The sequence below is a fragment of the Lepidochelys kempii genome, chromosome 2, assembly GCF_965140265.1.
Source record: "Lepidochelys kempii isolate rLepKem1 chromosome 2, rLepKem1.hap2, whole genome shotgun sequence".
Taxonomy (NCBI): Eukaryota; Metazoa; Chordata; order Testudines; family Cheloniidae; genus Lepidochelys; species Lepidochelys kempii.
Genome location: NC_133257.1, coordinates 179,082,886 through 179,102,805, shown reverse-complemented (window position 1 = coordinate 179,102,805; position 19,920 = coordinate 179,082,886). Strand labels below are relative to the sequence as shown.

The following is a 19,920-nucleotide window of genomic DNA, read 5'->3' as shown; positions in this document are numbered from 1 at the left end:
TGCACTAACATGCTGCAATGATAAGTGATCGCCTCAAAAACATTACTAGGATGTGCAACATGGTTTTGAGGTTCTTTGCAACTCAGGGTACATGGCCACTTCATGCTGGAGTATGATTTCCAGCTTCTCAAGATGTATGCTTGCTAGCTAAATCACTACGTATCACCCTTTTAATCACCTGTACTGTGTTAGGATAAAGCTTCTAGACTTTTTGTTCCTGTCCAAAAGACCAAGGGGCTTTCTCTGCTTATGAAGGGTGAAGCTGTGTTGTCAGGATTAGGATAATGATTTGTCAATTTTTCTCAATTCAGTCAGAGAAATATTGCTATGATGTACATAAATAAAAGAATTTTAGACAGGAAAAATAGACATTTGGTGGCCTTTCATGTTCAGAACCCTAATTTGCTGGACAGCCAAGCAACAAACTGGAATAAGCTCTAAAGTAAGCTATTCTATTGCTCATCAAGTTGAAGGTAAAATGTTGAGAGGTAGTGGGGGACCAGCCTGCAGATATACTGGGGAGTAACACTGATATAAGACTATGCAAAACCCATTCACACTGGTAAACCTATTTCAAAGAAAGAAATAATTGCTTTTGGTCAGACGTGGGGGAGGAGAGACGAAAAATCAAACTGTCATGATTAGAAAATTTTAAAAAAGCAGGGAAGGAATGACTGGGAGAGTTAAGGGATTAGCAATAGCATACAGAGACTTTCATCTGAATCGTCAGTTCAAATTCAGATCAGGCTGATACTGGCAAAAAGTTATTACCATCTGATGGCTTTTGGTTTACCAAAATGAATTTGTGGTATCAAGCCAGTTCCCAGCTGACAGATGGCCACATCACAGAAGAACTCCACCGCAACTAACAACCTCGATGGCAGCTTCAGCAAAGATACAAAGGAATGAGTGCCCCTGAAGATTAAGCCTCCTCTTAACAGCAGAAGGGATTCTTTAGGCAAGTGTTGAGAACCACTGGCAAGACAGTGTGAAGAAATGTATGCTACTGCCCCAGTTATACCTACTCCACAGGCAAAGAAAGGACAACTTTCTCTCCCTCTCTCCAGGGCTGACAACATAGCACCTTTTTTCCCCATGTGGACTAAGCTGGTTAAAAATGGATTTGAAATAAATATTAAAAACCCTTGCAAGCTTCTAACCTGTAGAAGAATAATTTTGTATTAATATGGCTACTGCTATACAATGGAATGGAGGTGCTCAGATTGAGGTTACCAACCCATGAAGTCACCCTTGTATTTTATGCTGCCAAAAATATTGACCTCTACAGAATTATGGTGAAAATACACTGCTTTTCTGAGTAAGGAAATGAAGTGAATCACCTCCTGTGCAACCCCAGTATGGTTCTTCATAAGCCAAATCACCAACAACATGCTAATCTTTGGCAAATATGGATCAGGCTGTCAGGAAAATTAGTGTGTGAAATCTTTTCTTCTTATGGATCTGATGAGGATTTATTTAATCCTTTGTCTTCTTTGGGAAAATGTAGGTATACTAAAGCAAAGGATTTACAATGATATGGCTGCCCACGAATAAATATTAAGATGGTTGCATTCCAAGGATGAAGTAATACACAGATGAAAGGAAAAAGCACACAGCATTTTATTTCTTTTCAGGACTGCCATGATATAAAGAAAGTCTCACAATATGTGTGGAACACCAATTCCAGATTCACCCCAACAACTCTGGACATAAACGAAGTTGTGAAGCAGAAGTACAGAAGACATACTGCACATGAACAATCCTCATAAGTGACATGTAAAAAAAATATAGTCCACAATAGTATTTGGTTTCACTTCAGCTATTTTTTTTTTCTCACTTGAAGTTTTGTGTACACCAAGCCAGTGGGAATTATAAAACCACTTCAACTACACACAATAATCCTAGTTACCTTTAATTACATAAGAGTGATATAAAATGGCTTGTTGTATTTTTGATATCCCAGACAAGTTCCAAAAGGGAAGGAAAAGCCTAAGATAATTCAAATCTGAATGAAACTACACCTTTCCTCTTGTATTTCCCTTTGCTGAGTAAGGAATTTCAACAGAACTATTTGTTTCCCCTATGAACACTACTTGGGCACTAACTGTTGCCATTTTGTGATCAACTGCATATGAATACCCTACAGTGCAATTTTGGGAACAGTCATTTTTGAAGTTTCTTTTATCAACTCGCTGAAATGTGAAACTGGTTAGGAAATTATTGAAAAAGAAAATTCAGTGTTGCTCCATCCACATCAATGAATTAGTATTTTGGGAAGGCCACATCTGCACACACTGTTGACACAGTAGCTTTTCAATTGCATTTAATTTATGTAACATGCAAGGCAGTATTTTTACCTTTTATATATTCCAAAACACACAGGAGAACTGGCACTTCTATTTAATATTAATAGCTCATTAAGTGAAGTATCTAATTTTCACACAAGAACAGCAGATATTAGAAGAATATAGCAGTAAAACCAGTAACCCATTTTTCTTGGAAGTCAATCCTAGAACGATGCATATTATAATCTTAGTCACTTGTCACTGAAAACATGTTTTTAAAATTAATGTATGAAAAGATTCCATTTAAACGTCAATACATTATTTACAATGCTCATCCCACTGACTCAAATTGATAAATTATTTGCATGATACTTTTTCTCATTAACAGAGTTGTTTTTTTATTGCATACCTTCCCTTTCTCCGCACCCTATTTAAATGGCTCGTTTCACTTTAGGTATGCAGGAAGAAGTGAGCTCTCTCTGGCTAGTGAGCGTGTGAGAGAGAGAAAGAGAGAGAAAAAGAAAATATAAAAACTTTTAAAGAAGTTCATATACAGAACTTTTTCATTTGTAGATCTCAAAGAACTGGAGGAGAAAAAAGGAAGACTAAGGCTATGTCTACGCAGCCACTTTCAGCACTAAAAACTTTTGTCATTCAGGGGTGTGAAAAAACACATCTGAGCAATGAAAGTTTTAGTACTGAAAAGTGCCAGTAAAGAGAGTGCTTTATTGCCAGGAGAGCTCTACCCCAGTGACCAAACATGCCCGCACTGCCCATGTCACAGCGCTGCCGCAGCCGCGCTGTAACATGGGTAGTGTAGACATACCCTAATATAACCCCCTTTTACAGATGGAGTAGGAGAGGCATGGAGAAGCGAAGTGGCTTGCCAAAGGGGACACAGTGAATTGTCAGACAAAAGGAGCTGAAATACAAGAAATGGCAAAGATGCAATGTAGGCTGATGTAGTATCTGAATCTATTTTTAATTCATTTTTTGTCAAGTTGATGGTGTCGCTTTAACGACAACAATAGTGGAAGAGCCCATCTGTGCTTGATGCCCTGTGCTTAGAGAATATTTTGGTGGGGAACGTAGCAGGGTTAGGAAACCCTTTTTTACCAGATGCTGTGTTTACTTGAAACATTTGTAATTAGGTTTAGATCAGTTCAGCGTTATCTAGGAGACTAAGGCCTTGGCTACACTTGCAAGTTGGAACACAGTAAATCAGCCCCGGGCGCCCTAACTCCTGAGGTGTCCACACTGGCAAGGAACATAGAGCACCCGGACTCCGCAGCTGGAGCACCCCTGGTAATCCACCTCAACAAGAAGCATAACGCTTGCTGCGCCCCGGCTGGAGACCGCAGTGCCAGTGTGGACTGTGCTCTGATGCTTTAATGTGCTCTGATCAGCCTCCTGAAGTGTCCCACAATCCCTGTTCTAGCCACTTTGAACTCTACTGCCGTGCCCTCAGGTGATCAACCATCAGATCCGCCTTTTAAATTCTCTGGGAATTTTGAAAATCCCCTTCCTGTTTGCTCAGCCAGGCGTGGAGTGCTCTCAGCACAATTTTCCAGGTGACCATGCCTCCACGTGCCAGGTGATCCCCAGTATGGAGCAATGGCGAGGTGCTGGACCTCATCAGTGTTTGGGAGGAGGAAGCTGTCCAGTCCCAGCTGCGCTCCAGCAGTAGGAATTACGATACCTACAGGCAGATATCAAGGGCCATGGTCAGGATGCTCTGCAGTGTGGGGTTAACGTGAAGATGCTGCGCAATGCCTACCACAAAGCGCGGGAAGCAAACCGCCACTCCGGTGCTGCCCCCATGACTTGTCATTTCTACAAAGAGCTGGATGCAATACTTGGGGGCGACCCCACCTCCACTCCAAAGAGCACCATGGACACTTCAGAGGCTGTAGCAGCCCAGAGTTCAACAAGGCAGGAGGAGAAAAGCAGGAGTGATGGGTGCTGAGGAGGAGTGGGGCCCAGAGCCAGAGGACGGTCCAGCGTCCTTAGATGCATGCAGCCAGGAGCTGTTCTCAAGCCAGTCAGAAGGTAGCCAGTCAGAGCGGACGGTGCTTGCGGAAGAACAAACAGCAGAGGAGGTGCCTGGTACACAGCTTTTATTTTGGGAAGGGAGTTCTTTGGCGCGGGCTCTTGGGGCGAGGAGGGTTGCAGAAAGAAGGGTTAGAGCTGCGTGCATGCCTAGATGCAGAATAAGGCATTGATGTGCTCTCTCACATCGCGGTAATCGGCCTCAGTGATCTCATCGAAGGTCTCATGCAGAAGCTGGGCAATCCGCTTGTGCAGGTTCCTTGGCAGAGCTCTATGCTCCTTGTCCCAGTCAGGCTAACATGTCCGCACCACTGTGCCATGAGGGGTGGGGGGACCACTGCTGCACACAAGCAAGTGGCATAAGGGCCAGGGCAGAAGCTGCATTGTAGTAGAAGACCCTCCCCTTGCTTCCCAAGTCACTCTCAGAAGCGAGATATCTTCCAGGATGAACTCATCCTCTGAAAAATGAGGGGACACTGTTCAGCCCGTCCCCTGCAGCTGTTGGCTCTCCCTAAGGCACAGAACCCCAGAGGACAGTACAGCCCTGAAACATTCAGTCCCCCTTGCCCCTGTGCTTACTTACTATTTCGGGGCCCTTGTGGGTTATGTGCGCTCGCTTTGGGATGGGCACTTTCTGCTATTGTGTGCACTGTGCTTGCCTTTAAGTTCAGCCGAATCATTGCTCTGTCTAGTGTGAACAATGCTGCTTCTGTTAAGGGTTGCATTTTGGCTTTACAGATGCAGCCTTGAGATCCCAGCAGTCCTTGTTATCAATGGCCGAAAGGCTGCAAAGAATCGGGAAGCGTCCACGAAGAAGCAAGGAAGACCTTCTGCATGAAGTCATCCAGCAGTCCCTTACTGAAAATCAAAAAGTACAGGAGGGGTGGTAGACTGAAAGGAGGCTCCGCCAGCAGAATGCGGATCACCAGCAACAAACCACGGAGCAGGTCCTAAGCGTTATGGAATGCCAACCGGACTCAATGCAGGCGCTCATAGCACTCCAGATGGAGCAGATCCATGCCCGCCGCCCCCCACTCCTCCCGTAGCCCTTGTCCCAAAACTCTTTCCCTTGTGCCCCCATGTCACCGCCAACCCACTTTCTCCAACATCCGGTTTCTTATCACCACCAGCAGTCTCCAACACCTGTAGGTTCACCACCCAGCCCTGCAAACTACGACTCTTACCCACTGCACTCAACCCCCATCATCATGCATTTTAGCTAGCCTGAAGTGCAGCACTCATTGCGCGGCACTCCAGACAGGAAGGCTGAATATGATAACAGGACATACGCAAATCTGTGATTGCCCCGTTCCCCCCCATTACCTTCCCTCCTCCCACACAGCACAGCTATGTCATGCCATGTGTTTTCCCATGTGTTTCTTTTCAATAAATTAATTTTTTGGCTTTGCAAACATTCTTTATTGCATTAAGTAAAAGATAGCGTAGCCCAGGAAATCAACAGGCACGCAAGTCAGTGCATCATACGTAGCAAACACAGATGCCCACTAGCATTGGAACCACTGCACTTCACTCCCATGCAGGGCACCAAACATTACTGGGGGCTTTCAGCATCAAATTGCTCCCTCAAGGTATCCCTAATCCTTACAGCCCTGCACTGGGCCCCTCTAATAGCCCTGGTCTCTGGCTATTCAAATTCAGCCTCCAGGTGCTGAACCTCCGTGGTCCATGCCTGAGTGAAGCTTTCACCCTTCCCTTCATAAATGTTATGGAGGGTACAGCATGCGGCTATAACTGTAGGGATGCTGTCATCAGCCAGGTCCAGCTTCCCATACAGACAGCGCCAGCGGCCTTTTAAACGGCCAAAAGCACACTCAACAGTCATTCTGCACTGGCTCAGCCTATTGTTGAACCACTCCTTGCTGCTGTCAAGGCTCCCTGTGTATGGTTTCATGAGCCATGGCATTAAAGGATAAGCGGAGTCTCCAAGGATCACAATGGGCATTTCGACTTCCCCTACAAAGATCTTCTGGTCTGCGAAGAAAGTCCTGGCTTGTACCTTCCTGAACAGGCCTGTGTTCTGAAAGATGCTTGCATCATGCACCTTTCCGGACCAGCCTGTGTTAATGTCCATGAAACGCCCACGGTGATCCACAAGCACCTGGAGAACCATTGAGAAATACCCCTTCCGATTTATGTACTCGGAGGCTAGGTGGTCTGGTGCCAAAATTGGAATATGCATCCCATCTATCGCTCCTCTGCAGTTAGGGAAACTCGTTTGTGCAGAGCCAGCCAAGTCACGCACATTGCCCAGAGTCATGGTTCTTCTGAGCAGGATGTGATTAATGGCCCTGCAAACTTGCATCAACACGATTCCAACGGTCGACTTTCCCACTCTGAATTGGTTAGCGACTTATAGGTAGCTGTCTGGAGTTGCCAGCTTCTAGATTGCAATAGCCACGCACTTCTCCACCAGCAGGGCAGCTCTCAATCTCGTGTCCTTGCGTCGCAGGGCGGGGGCAAGCTCAGCACACAGTCCCATGAAAGTAGCTTTCCTCATCCGAAAGTTCTGCAGCCACTGCTCGTCATCCCAGCCTTGCATGATGCTGTGATCCCACCACTCAGTGCTCGTTTCCCGAGCCCAAACGCGGCATTCCACTGTGGTGAGCATATCCGTGAATGCCACAAGCAATCTCATGTCGTATGCGTTATGTGAGTCGACATCATCGTTGGACTCCTCACGGTCACTTTGTAGCTTAAGGAGTAACCTGACTGCAATTCGTGACGTGCTGGCGAGACCTATCAGCATATTCCTCACAAGTTTGGGATCCAGTCCCGCAGACCGAAAGGAAAGACAGAGCATGCAGTACAAAAACCATTGAAAGATGGTGCCAAATGTGGTTGGAAGCTCAGGGATTGCTGGGATGCAAAGCGATGCATCACGGGGCATTGGGGCAGGATCCAGGATGCCCTGCGCCCCCCATTCCCACAAGCCACAGTGCCAGAATGGGAAGAGGTGCTCTGTGGAATAGCTGCCCATAATGCACCGCTTCCAATGCCTCTCCAAGTGCCGCAAATGTGGCCATGCCACTGCACTTGCAGCTAACAGTGTGAACACATGGCAGTGCTTTCCCTGCTGCTGTCTCCGAGAGCTGGTTTAACTCATAGCGCTCTACACCTGTAAGTGTAGCCATGCCCTCAGAAGTTCAGTACAGAGGTACATCAGCAGCCCTCATTAGCTGTCCATTTTCTGAGTTTAATGGGAAGACATGTAAATATTAGCAGGCATGCACAGAATGCAGTCAAAGGTTTATAACACTATTGCAACAACAATTCCATTAAAAATAAGATTGGATACGAGTCTGACTACACTTTAAAAAAACAACAACAACATATCCAAACTTCAACAGGTCAACAAACAGGAAGCTCCTAATCTCAGATATTGAAATACTTATATGATCATCACAGCAGTATCTGAGCAACTCACAATGATCACTGGATTTTTTTAATCCTTACAACACCCCATAAGGCTGGAAATTATTATTCTCATTTTACAGAGGGGAACAGATGGAATGTAGTTGAAGTGCTTGCCCAAGGTCACAGTGAAAGTTTGTGGTTAAGACAGGAATTGAAGGTCTCTTAAGCCCCAGTATGGTGCTCCAAATCATTCTGCCCACTCTATAATGTGTGTATCATCAAGTTAACTGACAAATCTGCTACTTCCTTTGTGCAGACCAGTGATAATCTATACTGATGGAAAAATATATGTAAGTATTGGATAAGTATAATTATTTTGTGCACCAGACATACACTGGTGGCAGAAGTAAAATCCACATTCGCTCACAAGATTTCACAACAATGCCATAGATTGCCCCACGACTATGTCACATTATGCAGATACTATGAGGTAGTTCAGCTATCAAGCCTTGTTTCTGGTTGGCTATCATGATACAATGCAAAACAATATTGAGGTCCAGAGTGATAAACATCAGGGAACCGAATATAAACAAAATTCAAGTAGGCACATTGCACAAAAGCAGCTTTTGGAAATTTCAAAAGCAAGCGTAAAAAGACTCTCTACTTAGAAGAGAGGATCCAAAAGAGATCCATGTGTGGGTTCTGCAATATAAGCTACCAGGGAGAACTAGTGCAGTATCACTGTCTCTTTTTTTTAAAATGGTACATTACATCATTCAGTGCAACATGATTTGCTAATAGAGAACTAAACTGCAAAGCCAAGGCACATCCTAGCTGAGTATTATACTCAACTCAAAAAGTCGAGGAAAATGTACACTTACCTCTCAGCTTTGTACCACAGATCTGTTAAGAAGCATTGATATAAAGCTAACAAACACGTGAGAAGATTTTTGCCAATTAGATACCAAAATCTAATTAAGATTTGGTTGGGAAAAGCAAGCTCAGTTGTAAAAGTAACCACTTACAGGTACACTGCAGGAAGGAAGAGTAATATTAAAAACAGAGAAATTTCGCTTCATGCTGTACATAATTTATTCAGACTTTCTTCTCCACTGTTTATGAACAGTCAAAGGTCAGTATATTCTTTTTTGTTTGTTTGTTTGCTTTTTAAGGCCTCATCAAATGTGACAGCCCTAATACGCAACTCTAGGTGCTGTAAAATAATGTTAAATACACCCATGAAGTAGCATCGTATCTAGAACTTTTCTGTGAAATAAACCTGTTCAATCTAAAATGTAGCACACCTGATTGTTTTATGGGTTGGGGAAAATGATGTACATCACATGTGCCATTTTAAAAAATGACAGAAGTTTAAAAAAAAATAGATGTCAGTGCTTCAAGATTGCTGTGAAAATACTTTGCAGCTAAAGTACTTCCTCCCCGCCCCCCGAGAATTAAAATACCATTTTAGATATATTGTTTGCTCACCATATCATGGGAGAATAAATAGTAGCCTGTCTACATGATAAGTAAAAGCTCATAATACCCCATATCATATGTAAGGATATGAAAGAGAGAGTAAACTGTAGTGTAGTAACCAAGAAAGATCTGCTACAATTGCATAGTGGTGACACAAATAACTACCACCATCATCACTGAAAGGTTTGCTGAACATACAAAAATATGCACGACCTCTACTAACTTATACCTATGTGCTTTAGACATTCTAATTTAAACAACTGGAAAACAATAAACACATTTAAATGGCCTCAGGAATTCAACTTACAGGACCAGTGGAAACCAGATTTGCAATGAAGAGCTGTGTGACATCATATAGGCAAAACAGTCACTTTTGCAAAACATCACACGTCTGAGATTGATCACATGCTCTGCTTTTGCAAAACATCATACGCTCTGTCATTGATTCCGTACAAACAACATCTTAACATTCATAAACAAACAGGTAACTCAAAGCAGACTATGCAAGTGGGAAAATTATTAGCATTATATTATCACTTGTTAAGAGCAGACAATATGCTCACTTTTGACAGACACACAGAATGGAGAGAGTCCCTGTCTCAACAAGCTTACAATCTAATAGAAAAAAAGACAGCAAGATGGTGCTGTGAAGTCACAGTAAGGACTAACAGAAGAGAGTTTTTTCCTTGTGTGCACTCAATTCAGAGTGGGGAGGTGGAGGAATTGTTCAAAGAGGGACATGCGGTCCCTTCTAACTCTGTGATTCTATGATTATTCATTCACCCTTTCCACACTACAGAAGAAAATTTTTGCAAGAAGATAAAGCTTAACATGGGCAATTACACCTTGCCTCCTCTGATAACAAGCTCATCATTTGCAATTGTCCCTTATGTTCAAGAATCTCAAAGGGATTAAAGCTAACATCAATTGTCTGCCATTAATTTTGTTATGAATATAGTGGTAACTGCCTATAATAAATCCATGTAATAAATGTTATACATATTTTACTTATGTATAAACCAAGGCACAGAGAATTAAAATAGTTTGCCCTAGTCACATAGGTAAATCTTGCCATGGGTTCAGTGAGTCCAGTCCTCTGCTATAACCACTACATAACACTGCCTATCAATACCAACTCCTAATCTCATAATGTATTATGTTTAGTATATAAAAAAAAAAGAGTGAAAACACAGTGATATGGACAAACTAATCCATGACCATATACATTTCACATCAAGAGAATTAAAGCAGCAATTCACCACACGTAGTCTTCATGCGTCTGAAGGGCCAGCATATATCATTTGATAATTATGCATGAATGATCATAGAAAACGGTTTAGTCAAAGATGTGGACCTCCAGGTAACATGGATGTGTTTCACTAGTTCACTCCAGCACATTTTAGATATTGTTTCCAGGCTTGTTATAACAGCTAAATATTTAAAGACAACACATCACGTGTCCTTATACAAAAAAAGAAGAAGAATGTCCAGACTGAGTTGGACCAAAGGTCCACCTAGCCTAGTATCCTGTCTTCCGACAATGGCCAATGCCACGTACCCCAGAGGGAATGAACAGAACAGGTAATCACCAAGTGATCCAGCCCGTCACCCAGTCCCAGCTTCTGGCAAACTGAAGCTATGGATACTATCCCTGCCCATCCTGGCTATCAGTCATTAATGGTCCTATCCTCCATGAATTTATCCAATTCTTTTCTGAATCCTGTTATAGTCTTGACCTTCACAACATCCTCTGGCAACGAGTTCCACAGGTTGACTATGCATTGTGTGAAGAAATACTTCCTTTGGTTTGTTTTAAACCTACTGCTTATTAATTTCATTTGGTGACCCCTAGTTCTTGCATTATGAGAAGGAGTAAATAAGACTTCCTTATTTACTTTCTCCACACCAGTCCTGATTTTATAGACCTCTATCGTACCCCCCCTTAATCATCTCTTTTCCAAGCTGAAAAGTCACAGTCTTATTAATCTCTCCTCATATCCCAAATCATTTTTGTTGCCCTTTTCCGATTACAATACCTCTTTTTGAGATGGGGCGACCATATCTGCATGCAGTATTCTAGATGTGGGCGTATCATGGATTTACATAGAAAAGATCATATTGCCTCTATCTTACTATCTACTCCTTTCTTAATGATTCCCAACATTCTGTTAGCTTTTTTTGACTGCCGCTGCACATTGAGTGGATGTTTTCCGAGAACTATCCACAATTACTCCACTACCTCTTTCTTGAGTGTAACAGCTAATTTGGACCCTATCATTTTATTCGTATCATTGGGACGATGTTGTCCAATGAGCACTATTTCGCATTTATCAATACTGAATTTCATCTGCCATTTTCTTGCCCAGTCACCCAGTTTTAGGAGATCTTTTTGTAAAGCTTCACAGTCTGCTTTGGACTTAACTATCTTGAGTAGTTCTTCACTATCTTGAGTAGGAACCAGAATTAGGATTTGATCCTTTAGGTCCTGTCATACCTTCTCAATAGGACTGAAAAGTAGGTGCGTATTACTCTGTGTATTTATAGACTAACATAAAGGTGCACTGCCACAAGCTGGTTGAAAGATTTTGACATGAGTAATTTTGACAATTTTTTGGACCAAAGTTAACTAAGGGGAAAAACTGAAAATATAGACAAAAATTGCAGCCTGTTTTTTGCCCAGCTCCACCTTCAACAATTAGTAAGGCTACGATTATGAAACAGAGGTCAAAGAAGTCACGGAATCTGAAGACAGCAATGGAGAGTGGGTTACTGTTGTACACAATGGGTGGCATCAGCACATAGCTGAGGTTCATCCCATGCAGCCCTATCCCTAGTGGTGAGCTGGAGCCAGTTCGCACCGGTTCGTTAGAACCGATTGTTAAATTTAGAAGCCTGTTCTAAAATTTTAAATTTTAAATCTGTTAAATTTTAGAACCGGTTCTAAAAGGGCTTCTAAATTTAACAACTGGCCAAAAGTGGCACCTTAGGCGTCGACTCCATGGGTGCTCCGGGACTGGAGCACCCACAGGGAAAATTTGATGGGTGCAGAGCACCCACGGCAGCTCCCCATCCCGCGCCTGGCCCCAGCTCGCCTCTGCCTTCTCCCCTGAACGTGCTGCCCCGCTCTGCTTCTCCGCCCGCCCTCCCCCGCCCCCCCCCACCGTCCGGCTTCCCGCAAATCAGCTGTTTGTGCGGGAAGGCTGAGAAACAGGCGGCGGCTTCGCGCTCAGGCCCAGGGAGGCAGAGGCAGAGCGGAGGTGAGTTGGGACACAAGGAGGGCCGCCCACGCCGCAGCAGGTAACCCGGGGGGGGGGGTGCGGCACAGGGGAACCGCTCCCCGCCCCAGCTCACCTCCGCCTCTGAGCGTGAAGCCGCCGCCTACATCTCAGCCCTCCCAGGCTTCCCGCACAGACAGCTGATTCACGGTAAGCTGGGGGAGGGTGCGGAGAAGCAGAGCGGGGCGGCGCGCTCAGGGGAGGAGGCGGAGCGGAGGTGAGGTGAGCTGGGGCTGGGCACCCACCAAATTTGGCTCTGCACCCACCAAATTTTCCCCATGGGTGTTCCAGCCCTGGAGCACCCACGGAGTCGGCGCCTAAGGCACCACTTTTGATGTGATCAGTGGGGGGAGCGGCCGCTCCCCCTGCTCCCCCCCAACTACGCTCCCCCACCCCTAGGAGCCAGAGGGACCTGCTGGATGCTTCCTCGGAGCTGCCCCAGGTAAGCACCGCCAGGACTCCCCACCTCGCCCCCCCGGCAGGTCCCTCTGGCTCTTAGGGGCGGGGTGGGCACCCACTACAGTGGCCCACGAGACCCTCCAGCCCAGTTCTGGGGGCAGTCAGGACACAGGGGAGGGGGGTGGATGGGGCAGGAGTCCCCGGGGGGCAGTGGTGGGCCACGACCCCCTCGTGGGGTGAGGAGAGAATCGGTTAAGATTTTGGCAGCTCATCACTGCCTATCCCCATCACTATCACAGGCCAATCAGACCCAGGGGTGACAAGATTCCAGAGTGTTGCTGCCCAAGACTGAGTCATGAAAGCCCTGGCTCAGGTAGCTGCTTCAACAGTAGCTGCAAGCTGGGGTTGCAACAGCTGAAACTGCAGGCAGAGGGGGTGGGACAGCAGGAGGAGCCAGGAGGTTGCTGAGGCCAAGGAGTGAAAATATCATAGCAAACCCTGCAGCCAGGAAGGAAGGAGAAAATCCAGCCCAGGACAAATACAGCCACCACAATCACCAAGGAAAGGAGAGGTCAACCCAGCACAGGGGACTCAAGGGCCCCCCCCGACTACAAACTCACCCAAGAGGGGAATCAGGACCACCAACAAAATCCACTAGGGGACTAGACAGCCTAATCACAGCCAATGCCTGAACCCTAGATACCAATCTCCAGTGCAGTTAACACCCCTAGGTGAAGAGCAATGTTTCTATCATCACCATTTCATTCTAGTTTTGAGCATTGGGAGCCACTTTAAACTATCTAATTGATAATGGGTGACGGTCACCCTTGTTCTAGTCTACATGCCGAGGCAATGCCTAACATGATAGCATCTGTCCACCACCCTATTGGGAGAGCTTGGGAGAGCACTGCCACCTATTCCACTCCCCTCCCCTGCCCCCAGTTTGACCCTTGTGTTTACATACAATGCAAAAATTGAAGTACTGTACATTGGACTTCCGCAGTCGCACCCAAGAACTAAGTTTGGATGTACTGCACTGGCGTAAGGAGGAAAGACTTGGATTCATTTCAGCTCCCTTTCTTCTGCTCACCCAATAACACCACCTGAATACTTAAATGTTTTGGATGGTGCAAACATTTTAAGTCAATAGGCCAATCTTGTTTCAAAATACGATCTGGCAAACATGTGCTGCATAAACTAAGACTAAATTCAGGCTGTGAAATCATTAAATATCAGTTGCATTTCTTTAATGTAATATATAGAAATGACATTGTCAATCACATTTTCATTTGTTCAAAGCAGAAATGCATGAATTTAAGTTTTACCTTCTAACATGATTCACTTTATTAAAATCTTGTGATCCCAGGCTTTAATATCAAGTTGCATTTTTATTTTTTTTAAAAGGATGCACTTTCACTATTAATTTGCCCACAGCTCAAACTACCTGTTAGAACACAAACACAGCTTCTCTTGTAAATAAGCGGCTGACAAAATAGAAACAAACGAACAAAAAAAAACAAGACCCCAAAAAAACCCTGCATATTGATAACAATGCAGTTTAAACACTACAACCATGAGGCCCCTGTACACAGTCTTACCTCAGAATCATCTGTAGATTCTTCGTTAGATCTGATTTCCTGAAAGCGATAAAAAAAGCATGAAGAAAAAAATTTAACGTGTGTGCAGAGCAAATGATAATTATCTTTACTTTTTTAATTCTACAAGTCTTTTTATTAGAGGCAAAAGGTCAATAGAGTTTCAAGTGATTCTGAATGTGTTACAGATAAATGATTATCTTTTCTGATTTTCTTATTTATCCATACCCATTCTGTGTTTAGGACTTGTAATCTGGTACCACACTGACAGTCACTGGCACTGGTTGGCTGTGACGCTACTGTTGGCTACCCTAAAGCAGACAGTAACTAATACCACATCATTCCAGAAACGTGCACCATCTAAGACTCTAAGCAATAGTCAGGTACCTGTAAAAGGCTTTCCCTCACCAGCAATGGGCAATCCATCTTGCAAAGCAATCTCCAGCATCTCGGCCCACGGGACAGAACTGCATGCTCAAGTGATCCACAGGCCAACTTCTGTATTTAGCCACTATTCGCCCATTAATTCATTGGCTTATTTTGAACTGGTTAACTCTTTAAAACAGTTTCCCAGAAAATTCTAATGATGATGCATATTAAATAATAACTCTTCCATTTATGCACAATTCAGACAGAGTGCTTGCTCAAACCTTCAAAGAAACTGTGCCTTTAAAACATCTGCCTTTCAAGACAATGAATCTTGCCATCCTACAAAAAAAAAAAAAAAAAAGAAGAGCCTACTCTTGCTAATCTCTCACCTGTCCACTGGTGAAATCTGCTGATGCCATGTCTCCTCAAAAAGGTCAGCAAAATGAAGATTTACTTAACGTATTTATAGTTATCAATAGCAATAAAAGGTTACAACTAATATGCTGACAGTGAACGTAAGCATTTTAACAACAGCCCATGATATAAACAAAGAACGAACAAAAGAGAAGAAGTATTTCAAATCTTATGAAGTAATATTTTGACAATAAGATATTTAGGTACAGCATTCACGAGAGACAAAGTTACAGACAATGAGAAGAGAGATGAAGCGGAAAGAAAATCTAATACTGATGATTACCAGTGTTTCATCTTTAGTTTGTTGGTCACATTTATTTATTTTTGTGCTATAAAAATGTGCTTATTGTAACCTCTAAGCACATAACAAATGTCTTCTCTGCATGGTTGAAGATCACTTTTAGTAACCAAGCAAAACCATTTAGAGAGGGGAAAAAAAGTCACATTTCCATTTACTGTTAGTGACTCCATACAAGACATTACCATGCTTACAGTCATCTGCCTTTCCAAGCTTTATTAACTACAGACAGGCCCATCTCTAAAATATTGTCCTTAAACGGGTGCAACTGTTTATTCTCTGTTCAAGTCATAGTTCAAAATTAAAAAGGAAATCTTGATTTGGGAAGCTAATGAACAGACTCTGCATCACCTGATAGGACGCTGGCAGTGTTTTTGGGTGTTTAGAATTGACAGGTACCCTGCTAACTCATGATGCAAGGGAGCTACTCTGAAAAGCTTTCTGCCTGACTTCTCCCATTCCCACAAGTAAAATTGGAATAGTAACCACAGTCATGACTACAATGGGGTTTTGTTGGGATGGGTTTTTTTTAAATGTATGAACCAAGAGGATTATCCTGAATTCTATTTTTTATTTTTAAAATAGTCTCCTAACTGTGAACAGAAAATCCCTGCTGAGTGACTAGTAGGTGACCAGAATCCCAAACAGTGAACTAGTAACTATCAATGGCAGGCCTGTCACACTCTGGGGTCAGGGGGGCGGGGAATCAGTGGTGTTGTATATTTCAGCCAATTGGCAGATGCTGGTTTTCAAGAAGCCTAAGAATGGAGAAATGATACACAGATGAGAAAACTGGGGAAATTTAAAAGTATTCCTAACCTGTATAGTTAATCTCTGATTTGGCAAACTTGACAATGCATCTCACCAAATGCAGTCTTCCATCCACGTTGTTGTGGGAGGGTTTTCCCTTTACACTAAAAACAGACGCCATCAACTGACTTTAGGCTTGTAACTTAGATAGGTACGGAAGAAAAATCAAAAAACCTAAATTCCAATGAAAGTTCACCTGCATACACACACTATTTATAGTTCCTCTCTAGTGTAGGGAAACCCAAACATAAGTCACAGCATCTTCTACATGCAAAATTGACCATAAGCAAAAGTGAAACGACCACTCTCATATGATAGTCCAAAAGGAGAGAAATGCAAACAATTAAATCAGAGTGTTTTAATAATCAAAAGGTGTTCATTAATTTAAAAAGTAAGGATTTTTAATGATACTTTTATATTTGACTGTGCCTTAATGAGGTGCACTAATTATAGATTTTAGTGACAAAGACAATGGAAAGAACACAAAAACTGCCTCGACCAACAAAATCCACAACATTGTAGAAGAGGTGCATATCTGATAAATACCAACAGTAGGACCTGCCTCCTTCAGAGAATTTAAATTTCTCCATAGTTAGGAAGTAAATCCTGGGAAAAATAGTTCTCCTAAGCTTTATTATGCCCTACATACTGATAGAAAGCGTGTGTGTGGCAGTGGAGAAGATATGGGAAAGCCAAATTTCTGAAGGCTTTAAACAAATTATATTTATAGCATATGAAACTGCTATACTTGGGTTGGGAAACTTTTTCTTAAACCTATTTTATTCTTGTCTCACATACAGGAACCAACTCCAAAGAATGCTCCATAGACAGAGTCTTTTTGAGCTGAAAAGTACTATATGTAACAAGTGTATTAAAAGGTGGTCTAGAACAACCAAAATTTCAGCTGCCTTCCAGAGAATATCCCACTCTCCCCCATACTTGTTCCCCATTTTCCAGAAGAGAATCTCTCTCCCAACCAATTCAGATGGACTTATGTCTTTCTTCCACCTCTGCATTCTTGATCTTCCTCTGAAGTGAAGCAGTCTGCATGTAACAATCAGCTGTGCGTTCACACGTTACCCTGACATTATTACATCTGCCCCCAGATTCCAAAGATCCTGCCTTAAAGCCTACCTGCCAGGGTTTATTGTAAAATATTACATTAAAACTTAGGCCCCAGTCCTGCCCACATTTAAATGTATAACTTTACACAGGAGTAATCCCACCGACTATACACTGACAGGACTGGACCCTACACATAGAATACTGCCTATTACACTATTTGAAAGGCTAATACTGTAATGATTACCACTTTTTCTTGAGTCACATACTAAATTTAATACTAAAACTGCTTCACTCATAGAACTGCAGAATGAGGTTCTTCAGCCTCAATCTTGCCAGGAGCTCAGCACATGCTGACCCCTGGACTCACTTCAAAGGGGCTCCAGGCATGTAGAGGGATCGAAACATTTGAATTGCCATTACGGATGAGACCTGAAATCCATCTAGTCCAGAATCCCAGTCTGCCATTACCAGATAATTCTAAAGTGCAAGAACCCTGCAATAGGCAGGCATGGGATAATCTGCCGCCACCCCTCCCCATTAGGTTTCACCCGGATATCCAATAGTTAGAGACTGCCTTAAATTCTAAGGCATGAAGTTTAGTATCTCTTTCCCCTGCCCCCCCACCCAAAAGTTATCTATTAAGATAACTCTGGATATTCCTGTTATACATATAAATGTCCAATCCTTTATTGGATCTTCCTAAATTCTTTGATCTGCCAATACAGTGCACTACACCAGATCAAGACCTTAATGACTATCAAAGATTTGTTTTGTCATTCGAAGATTTAACACACCTCCTTCTTCGCCCTCAGAATATAAAAGTTGCTTTAAAAAAAAAGATAAAACATTTAAAGGAAGCAGAGCTCTAGTCTATACCATGGAATGACCATGGAAGAGATTAAATTTTGGACAAACTCTAAAGACAGGTTTCCCTGTACAATACAATTCCCAAGAAGAGGATTTTCTCATATAGGGTAATATGACCAATTATAAAAGTAATTTAAAACAAATTGTTGGTATATAACATTTAAGAATAGGTCCAACCCAGAATTCACCAATAATAATCTCTAAAATAATTTAAGAAACGGTAATATTCTCTCCTCATAAAATAACACTAAGAACTTAACTTTGACAAAATCATAGCCACCAAACTCAGTAAGAATTTGATATAACTAATAAATGAGTGATATTTAATATCCAATAGCTTTATAGAAGTCAAACTAGTGTGGCTGGTGATTTCATGCTCATTAATTCAGGACTTTAAGCAATTTTTATGCATATGTGAAAATGAATGAGACTACAATATTGATTCTGAACCTCAGACAGAGATTAACAGGGTTTCAGCCTCAGCTTTAAATGCCTTCAGGATCACACTGTACTGGTATCTTCAAAAAGAGTAGATACAGAGTAGGCAGCAAAATTGTGCACGAACCCTCTACATCACCCTTCTGCCCACAAAGCCCTCCAGTTCTGCTTTCCACAAACATCCATTCCCAATTCTACTCCTGCAGCTCCTACTCCTCCCCCAATCCGCACCCACTCCTGCTACCTCTACCCCCATCGCATGCCGCCTCTGCCCCCCACAACCCTCCTCCAAACTCCACCCCTCCTGCTGCTTCTGCCCCTCTATCCCCATCCCTCCCACTGCCTCTGCTCCCCACAACCCTCCTCCAAACTCCACCCCTCCTGCTGCCTCTGCCCCTCTATCCCCATCCCTCCCACTGCCTCTGCTCCCCACAGCCCTCCCCAACCCTCTCCCGCCCCCCACAACCGCCCCCCCATCCCCATGCCGCCTCTGCCCCCTACAACCCTCCCCCAATCCCAACCCCCTCCCGCTGCCCCCCCACAGCCCTCCCCCTAATCCCCGCCCCCTGCTGCTGCTGCTACCCCTCCAGAAGCCTCTCTCTTCCCCTTCATGGAAACACAGTGGTTTCTCCGCTGCCTTAGTTTAACTCCTCCGCCTGGAGCAAACACTGGGGCTCCCACTGTGCAGCTGGCAGAGCCTTTACCTTCTCCTCTGCTTCCGCCATGCTGCAGCCGCCCGGCAGTCATGTGAGAGGCCGCGGGAAGCCAGAGGGCGGCGGAGGCAGCTTGGGTAATGTAGTTTTTTCTACTTCCTCTCCTGCTGCTGGGGTTAGGGCTGGCAGGAGGGGGGAGGCCTCTGTACCGGCCTTGCCGTTGCTGGTGGGGGGATTAAACAGATTTACAAGCTCATGAGCGCGTTTAACCTATGCGCCTGCCTCACTGGTGCACAGGCAACACCTTGGTGCAAATGGCTGCACTATCAGACAGTATTAGTAAGCGACAGAGCACTGCCGGCCACAACCATTGAAAAAAACCAGGAGCTAGGCCCCAAGAAATTATGAGGTTGCCTTAAACATGACGAGCAATTAGAACAATAATAAACCTGTTGTTATTTTGTTGTGGTTTTTAAGCCTTTAGGGGGAACTTGGCATTTTCATGTTTTTCTCCTCAACCACGAGGGCTAGAAACTTCCTACTTTAAAA

General features: G+C 43.7%; 1 protein-coding gene across 5 annotated transcripts in view; it reads right to left on the bottom strand.

The window, feature by feature from the left end:
* The window catches only part of VPS41 (VPS41 subunit of HOPS complex), a 171,768-nt gene extending 152,280 nt beyond the window's left edge, over positions 1 to 19,488 (bottom strand). For 3 of the 5 annotated variants that reach the window (XM_073332850.1, XM_073332853.1, XM_073332854.1), the window contains exons 1-2: positions 19,423 to 19,488; positions 14,461 to 14,499 (exon numbers count right to left, since the gene is read on the bottom strand). In XM_073332850.1, the coding sequence (XP_073188951.1) occupies positions 14,461 to 14,499; positions 19,423 to 19,443 (60 nt within the window). In that variant the 5' untranslated portion in view covers positions 19,444 to 19,488. Of the gene's footprint in view, positions 1 to 14,460; positions 14,500 to 16,357; positions 16,455 to 19,422 lie in introns of those variants that run through there. The other 2 variants (XM_073332852.1, XM_073332851.1) reach the window with 2 other exon arrangements.
* Between the last annotated feature and the right edge of the window lie 432 nt (positions 19,489 to 19,920).